Source organism: Aegilops tauschii, chromosome 5 (assembly GCF_002575655.3).
Source record: "Aegilops tauschii subsp. strangulata cultivar AL8/78 chromosome 5, Aet v6.0, whole genome shotgun sequence".
Lineage (NCBI taxonomy): Eukaryota > Viridiplantae > Streptophyta > Magnoliopsida > Poales > Poaceae > Aegilops > Aegilops tauschii.
Genome location: NC_053039.3, coordinates 323,082,441 through 323,091,136, shown reverse-complemented (window position 1 = coordinate 323,091,136; position 8,696 = coordinate 323,082,441). Strand labels below are relative to the sequence as shown.

Genomic DNA, 8,696 nt, shown 5'->3' with positions numbered 1-8,696 from the left:
TGAACTAAGTTCACAAATTTGACAAAAGTTCATGAATTCAAGAAATGTGCACAAACTCAAATAAAAAACGAATTTGAAAAAGGTCACAGCTTCAAAAAAATGTTCATGAATTTGAAAATGGTTTATGGATTTGAAAAGGTTCATGAATTTAGAAAAAGTTCGTGAAGTTGAAAAATGTTTGCGATTGAAGGAAAAGAATACAAAAAGGGAAATGAAAAAAAAGGAATAAGAAAAAGAAAAGTAAATAACGGAAAGAACGAAAAGATAAATGAGCCAAACAAAACAAAAAATACCAGGTGGGGAAGCAGCTAGGAGCTTCCAAAAATAAAATAAAAAAGCAACCGCGCTCATGAAAACCTGGTTCGCGTTGTGTTTCTTTTTTTTAGTGTTATGGTGTACAACTAACGAAGGAAAAACATAAATGGGCCATGCCCATGAGTGAGGTGTGGGATTTCAAACTACGACCAAGATGCCCTATGTCAGCAAATACACCGAAGATGGTTTTAGATTTAATCTGTTCAGTCTCTCGCACATGGAAGAATGACCAGCTGACCGAACACTTCCTACCTTTCGATGTTGAAATAATAAAGCAAATTCCCATCATCTATGGTGTTCAACCGGACTTCTGGGCTTGACACTATGATAAGACCGGTTCTCTGTTCGGTCGTGTTATAAACTGCCTGCGGAGACACAACCGCAACGAGAGGCATGGCTCAGTGGAGAACCTGAAAACTCATGTGTAGAGGAGGAGTGGAGTTGGAACAAGCTTTGGCAAGTAAAGGCACCCCCCAAGCTCAGGACTTTGGCGTGGCGGCTGCCATGAGCTTCGTTGCCGTCCAGGATAGAAAGAGCGATGAGGCACATGGCGACTTCTGTCGTGTGTTCGGTCTGCAATGAAGGTATTGACTCGTGGAGACATTCCCTATTTGAGTGCAACATGGCGAAGAGTGTCTGGTCTTTGAGAGATGCTGATGCTATCTTACCGCTCTACGAAGACGAGACAACAGACCCTAAGTTGCGGTTGTTTTCTCTTTGCAAGACCCTGACACAACAGTAGTTCATTGAGGTCCTCGTCACTTTGTGGGCGATCTGGTATGCGCGACGGCTGTTATACATGAATGGGAATACCAGAGTACCCTTTCCACCCACCTGTTCATCATGTGATACTTGGAGGAGATCAATGTCGAACGCTCACCAACTTGTCCTAAGGGTTTAGTCTTCAGGGGGGCTGGTCGGTGGACCCCGCCACCGAGTGGTTTCTGCAAAATAAATGTTGACGCGGCTGTAGCAAAAGCATCGAGTAGAGGAGCGGTTAGTGCTGTTTGTCGCGACGATCAGGGTGTCTTTCAGGGCGCTTCGTTGGTGATTTTTGAGGGCATCACAGAACCAGAGACGTTGAAGGCGTGGCATGTAGAGAAGCACTAGCGCTTGGCCATGATCTGCACTTAGAGAAACTTCAGATATCACTTGTCTGAGAGGCATCAGAGAGCTCTGCAGGCGACAACAACTCCAGCGTCCATTGTATGATCATGAAGGATATCAAGGAACGGAAAACTTCTTTTTCGGCATGTGATATATGCTGTGAACGGAGTGGGTGTAAATGTGTAATAAGGAGGCTCGCAATTTAGCGAGACTGGCTACGTCCTTAGAGGTGGGGCACCATGTGTGGCTCACTACAGCTCCTGCAAATCTTTGTCTACCTTTGAAAGAAACGGCGTTCATCTCAAAAGAAAAAGGAATTGGCAGTTTCTTTTTTTTTTAAATGTGGTGATGCGCCGAAAAACTCGACTTCTGTCTCCTCACACAGAAGTCCCTAGTCCCAAATTCTTTCCATAATCGCCACCGCAAAGTTCTCAGCATTTAAAAAGAATGCATGCCTTCTTTCATGCAAAAAATAAATAAATGAAGTTGACCATTTCGTTGAGAAGAAGTGATCAACAGGTCCAAACACATTTGCAAGGCCGTACTTCCAATCTCCAGTCCAGTCTCAGACTTTCAGGAAGTACATTTGCAAGGTCATTGCAGAATCGCCTTCTCTCCTCGGACAGTGCAGGGAGCAGGTATGCTCACTAGTAGTAAGAATCAACACGATCAGCAGCGACAGAAATAACCACACAGGTTTCCTCAACAACAACAAAAGGTCAGAAAATTGAGCCAAGAACTTGTTCCACAAAAACGCAAAAAGCTTATATACATCTGAATTTCACAAGGAGCAATCCTGTTCCGATCTACATCAACACACACGCACACTGAGGAGCTGCACATCTGCAGCTTATATATACACGGCAAATGACACCATATATACACATGCCAGTAGCAGGGTCGAGGTCCAGAATCAAAGTGGGACAAAATGAACGATGTGATACCAAATAATATCTACAAATGTTGTCGTAGATTGGTTAATAAGAATGAATGTGTCTTCTACGACCCGCAGCGCAGCTGGTCTTGTTCAGCATTGGCCTTGCTTTGCAATGAGTAGAATTAGCCTTGAAACCTCCGGAAGGACAAACCCGTTCAGTGCTGCTTCAAAATTCCGCTGCTCCTCTTTTTGTTCTTTTTCCATTTTCTCATTTTTTTGGGTTTTGATGTCTTCCTTCATCGATAATGATACTGAGCAATAATATATACAACATAGCTAACGGAGATTCCAGATATCAGTTCTGGAGGGAAGAAAGCCACTGCTCTACAAAATTCTTTCCATCTGCCGAGCGGGAAAAGGAAAGAAGAGTGTCAGAAAAATATCAGAAGCTGTAATGATGAAATAAATAGAGTAACACTAAGACTATGCACATGAGTAAACATTGCTAGCAACTAAAACTCTTATAAGATAAATGAATTACGATGAAAGACCTTCCACACAATCCAAAACAATCGTTGATAATCAAAATGGCACAAGCAGACAATGAAGTGGCTTTATCATGTTCAAACACCAATCACTCTAGAACCAATAAAATGCAGGAGTTGACTGGAGTAAATGGTAAATCAGGAACATGGTAAGCAATTGCAGTGCTATTATTCCGCAAAGACCGTATACTATCATTGTAACAAATACAGTGCTGTTGTTGAATTGACTAAATATAAGAGAACCAATAACAGGAAGCCATCAGCTCCCTGTGATGCGGGTGTAATAAAGTAATATGTTTGATGCCTTGTTTTTCTTGCGGGGGTATTTGATGCCTTGTTTGATTAACATAAATATACAAAACGTGATGCTGAAAGAAGAATAAAAGTTATAGAATCAATTCACAAGTCGAAGTAGCACATTTTGACACAGCAAGCTCAAACCTCAACTACAGCACACAAAGTGGCAGAAGCCAACCAAAGCAAGTGGTATGGCTACAAGTTTAACAACTGAAGAGGTCTAACAGAGTAAGTTATAGATTGCCAAATTTTGAAGAAAAAATTAGTCAACGGATTCTATCATACATCCATGCCTCTAGGGTTATCTGATGAAATAGTAAAGAGTTTTTAGTGATAAAACAACGGTATTAAGTATTGCATATCTACTGTTGAGCATAGGAATCTCAAACAAATATCTTCAAGCCCAAAGTACTAGTACTATAGAGCAAGCCACCAAACCCACCAATCAACAGCTCCAAACATGAAAATAGCATATGGCCAGTAGTAGTTCTGCCCCATAAATGCTAGTACAACAGCAAGAGACACGAAGAACGAATCTTATCGGCTTATCCTGTTATAGGCTGAGTTCTGCCAGCTTAACACAAGCTGAATTTATTCCCAAACCATCAATGGATAACTCATAACTGAAAAGGTGCCAGACTTGTCAAAAATTGACTTCACAAAGTGAACTTCTTGCTAGTAGTATATTATGAACAAGAGCAAATGATTCTTTTTAATATCACACAGGACTTGATGCTTTAATAAACTAATCAAACATGGCATGTTTTTTTCCCAATTCTCTCCGCAAATGTAAACACAAGAACTTGGTAGATCTTTTTGCAAACCACTCACCAGAGAGGCCGCCATCGGCGAGAGGGCCAGCGCCAAGGAAGCGTCCCTGGGGCATCGCGGGCTGCTCGGCGCGGCCGTGGCGGTAGCAGGGCACGAGGACGGCGAAGGAGGTCTCCTGGTCACCGTCCGTCTGCATCTCCGGCGCCTGCGGCTCCAGCCAGCCGATGGACCAGTCGGAGTCGTCGGACTCGGACCCGGAAAGGCACCCGCCGCCGTCGGACGGCACGATGACCATGTCGTACTCCCTGTCGATTCTGGGCTCCCCGCGACTGCGCCGCTGGTTCTTGACCCTCCTCGGCCGCGTGCGGCGGCCGGCGGCGGCACTGGAGAAGGCGATAGCGTCCGCCTCACGGAACCCGGAGGGGAACTCCGGGAAGGAGGCGCCCGTCAAGGCGATGCCGGGGAGCTCGTGGTTGCCAACTCGCGCGGCGTTACCGGGCCAGAGCCAGTGTGTGAATCGGCCGAGCCCCATGGCCATGGCCCCCAGAAAAATGCCTTGCTCCTTGCGAAGCTCCGGGATCGCTCCGATCAGATCAAAAATTTCGGCAAAATCAAAGGAAAACCGGTGTTCCCTGGATCTGCCAAGTAAAACAAACACCTCAGAAAAAAGAAAAGAAAACCCAATCTATTTCTTGAAACAGACACAATGGGTAACTTTTGGGCCACAGCAAAGCGTGGTAGCAAATAAAGGTGCCGCCTTTCGAAACTAAGCGCGGCGACCACAGAAATCCGCTCCAATCGGGAAGGTTTCTTGTTCTAGTCCACTGATTCGCGACGACGAGAAGGGAGAAGCCCCATTAAAGGTAACCCGTCCAAAAAAAATCCAATCCAGGCGGTAAATCAGCAGGAACAACACTGGGGGGGGCGATGATCCAAAATCTTAGCACACGAAAACAGATCACCCAAAATTAAAAGGAAATTCTTGCCTGCTCGAAAACCGAGACCCGGCAAGACTCCAAACGCAACGAGAAGCGAAACCCCCGGCTCTCCAGGCTCTCGAGTCTCGTCGATCAGTCAATCGCTCCCCGTGCCCGGATCCAGATTGAGATTAATAAAGAAGTCTGCGACTAGGAGCAACCACCACTCCTCCGACGAGAGAGCGTGTGGCCACGGCACATATATAATCCGCTCGCCTGGCGACGGACGGCCCGGATGGCGCCCGGCACGACGTGTGAGTCGGATCCGGGCCGCCCGTCGTGTGGGCCAATCGCCGGGCACCGCGGCGGGATGACGTGTCGCGGGCGGGGGGTTCGTGAGGCGCAAGTTCTCGCTCTCGTGGGCTCCCCGGACACTTGTCGCCGGCTGGGGTTTTCCGTTTGGTCTCGCTTCGCGTCTTGGTGAATCTGCTCCACGGATGCATGTGGATGGGTTTCACGTCGCCATCGGGGAAAGCCGCGTGAATGTAACTGGTATGGTTACACGTACGTATTACTGTAGCGGAGACAAGTTCACGTTGAGGTCGTTGATTTGGTTAAGTAGACCTTGCTGCTTAGTGCATTTCTCGTGGACGGCCCAGGCAAGTGTGTAGCACATGTTGATGTGTGGCGTAATTCTATGAACTTCGTATGTCGGCACTCGGCAGCCCGATACTAATATCCGATTGAGGGTTGATGGTAATGTATTGAATTGTCCTTGGAGAGCATGGTCTTCCATATCATGCTTGAGAACCATGCGTGCAACCGTAAGCTCCAGTGCGCCGAATACATTTCTTTGAGGGGTAGAGCGTGTTTATAAAACAACGATGTTCTCTGAACGATGCAATCAAATAACTGTGGTAGCGTCTTGTTGATCTCCCCTCCAAGTTACGGTTTCTCTCGCGTGCTTACACGGCTAGAGCAGTGGCGGATCTAGGATCCCAGGCCGGGGAGGGGGGGGGGGGCTGGGACTAGGGCGTGAAGAAGCATTGTTTGTTAACTGCAGCATAGTGCGCACTGTAGCAGCATGGGGCCCTGGTCTTGAACCAATTCTGGCTCCGCCCCTGGGCTAGGGCGATCACCCCCTCCAAGCTTCGTTGATGAGCCTGCCGCTCAAGCAGCCAGTGGCGGAAGGGGATCCAGATGCCTCGGCTCCAACTAGTAGTGTAGGTTAGGTTTTTTTTTCTCGTGGGAGCAGCGGTTAGGCGGATGGCGGCGCTTCATCTTTGAATTGGTCTTCCAAGCTCAAATCCTCCTCGAGTTCGTCAATTGGGATGGAGTCGACGAGGCTCCGACGTAGATTCTTGTCGTCTCCTTTGGGCGGCGAGGTTAGGATTTATTGACGTGTGTGCGTGACGACAATATCTGGTGTGAGACGCTTTAAATCAATTCAAGGGTTCAATGGAGACGATTGCAGCTCTGAGGTGCTGGTCCTTAGGGGCACATGTACGAAGACTTTTCGACTGTGGTCGAGAAAGTCAAGCCGGCTCCGGCAGGGGAGCGGCTCGTTCTGATGGGGCAATGGTTGTTCGGTGGTGCAAGGTCCTTGATGTAATTTTTATTATTTTTGGGATGTTTTTGTACATCTTATGAACCTTTATAATGTATTGCACTCCCTCTATAAACTATTATAAGACTGTTTAGATCACTGGTGCAGGGGCTTTGAGGTCCTTCTAACAAAAAAATGAACCCTCTTCGGACGAAAACAAAATTAATAAAAAAAGCTAAGCCCTCCCTTTATGACAGGGGCGGAGGAGACAGGGGATGTAATATTGGATTGATTGTTAGGATAACCTCGTTCAAGCTGCCTCATGAAGAAGTTATTCAGACTCAACAAGATGATGGATTTGCAATATGGACACGAGTCCAGTAAACAAGATATTCAGACTCGATAAGATGATGGATTTGCAATATAGACACAAGTCCAATACCTAACCGAGACATTTTGTGAAACAAGAACAACAATTGGCACATGTCATCAAGATATGCGTGATTTTGAAACCAGACTACCAGACATAGTCTTCGTTGTTCATCATCGTATCTGAAAAGAAGGCAGATATGACGGTTCTCCACGAGATTCGAAAGTTTGAAACCTTACCACTCAGGTCAAATAATATGTGTTTATGAACTTATGATGGTGCATTTATCTGCACCAACAATGAACTTTTATGCCAACCGGCCTTTTGTTATATGTTTATGTATTTTATTATATATGTTTGATTTCATATGTTATGAAATAACATTTGTCTATAACGGGAGCTAACTGATGAGTGATAATTTTACGCTCATCACACTGTAGTTTTAACCGAATAATCATGGAATTTCTGAGAAAATCACTATGATATTGCTACTAATGACTAATGGATGTGAGAGATCGCAAAATCCTTTGTTTATCTTGTTTCCACTAGAAAAGGGCCTAAACATGGAAGAAAATCATCACACACAAGGGAACATGAAGTTTGGTAGAAGAGAGAAGGTAATTGGAGCCGCACCAAAGTCAACAAAGCGCAAGACGAAGCTTGGTACGAGCACACGCACTTGTACCCACGCTTGTACTATTTATCGTCAGCTCTAGGAGGTCCACCTGACCAACTTCTATGAAGGGGGTGATGCCTAATTCTCAACAGGGAGAGCACCATCCGCGAAATGGAAAACCAGAACCATCTTCCAACCCTAGCCACCGCCATTTCACATCTCATCTCCTTAGCCGCCACCACCATCATCACCGCAGCCATCCATCTCCAGATTAGTCATACTTGTAATCGGTGTATCGCATCCGGCAACTATTGTAAGACATATATCAATCAATCATTAACCTTTATGTCGTCTTCAATGAGTTTACCTTGCCATCTGATTGCCATGTGTGAGTAATTCGGTAATGCAATGGGTTGAGGCAAGGCCTTGCAACCCGATTTATTTGTGTGAAGGATCATTGAACGACTTTATATATTTGACTTTATTTGTATGTGTTTGATTGCAATAGAATTTTCGGTTGTCGTGCTCTCATTCTAGGGTCATGTAGGTACCCAAGATCCCGTAGATTGATCAAGAACAAGGTAAAGAGCGAGGAGGGGGTGGAACGCTATCCTGAACAGCGGTGAGAGAAGGTGTTAGTGCGGTAGCGAAAAGCTATTCATTTGGGACGAATGAGGTGCAACCATTAAACGCCAATACTTTTGTCTGAATGTTTATTCTTAATAACCAAGGTAAACCCGTGTGGCCGTAAGGGCCATCGGTTTGGACAAGACGTACTTTGGACACATTCCCCACATCTTCGCATTGCAAGCACATCATAGTGGTTGCCTTCCAGAACACAGTTTAATGTGATTAAGTTCCTGATCACAAATATTAGGTTTGAGAGTAAGACCTCATACACATGCCTATTTCTAGTGCTAGTGTTTACAGCCTAAAGGTTGTTAAAGGCCCGGTTGATAAACTGGAATTTAATTTGTTAGCAATAACTTGATAGAGCCTTTGTAGTAGTGCATGACCTCTCCTTGGTTCGATACCTCAGGGTCACTCCTAGTGGGAAGGCAGGGACCTTCTACTATCCAAACCGGATCTCAAAGGCCATCACTAACAAACCCAGAAAAACAGCAGGTTGGTAGCACCAAGCAGCACCACCAACCATTAACGAACCAAAAACACTACGGGCCGATAAGTAGCAAAAAATATTACGGGTCACCAAAATTACCACAGGACATTAACAGGTCATAAGCACCACAATCGTTCATGAGCCAAAATCAGCATGGGCCGTAGATTGGCCAAAGTTAGCACCGTAGACAGGCCGAAATGAGCACGGGCCATAGA

The 8,696-nt window shown here is 45.7% G+C and overlaps 1 protein-coding gene across 1 annotated transcript; it reads right to left on the bottom strand.

Annotated features, from left to right (window-relative positions):
* Positions 1 to 2,162: 2,162 nt before the first annotated feature.
* LOC109766199 (uncharacterized) lies at positions 2,163 to 5,276 on the bottom strand. The gene is made up of 3 exons (XM_020324972.4): positions 4,899 to 5,276; positions 3,973 to 4,550; positions 2,163 to 2,701 (listed from the first exon to the last, which is right to left on the bottom strand). Exons 2-3 carry the CDS (start codon positions 4,448 to 4,450, stop codon positions 2,655 to 2,657), a joined length of 525 nt encoding a protein of 174 aa, XP_020180561.1. The 5' UTR covers positions 4,451 to 4,550; positions 4,899 to 5,276; the 3' UTR covers positions 2,163 to 2,654.
* Between the last annotated feature and the right edge of the window lie 3,420 nt (positions 5,277 to 8,696).

Bases quoted from the DNA above. Each gene is read 5' to 3' on its own strand.
- LOC109766199 (XM_020324972.4), bottom strand. From the start codon at position 4,450: ATGGCCATGGGGCTCGGCCGATTCACACACTGGCTCTGGCCCGGTAAC. The intron at 2,702-3,972 runs GTGAGTGGTTTG...CCCGCTCGGCAG, and splicing joins CGCCGATGGCGGCCTCTCTG to ATGGAAAGAATTTTGTAGAG.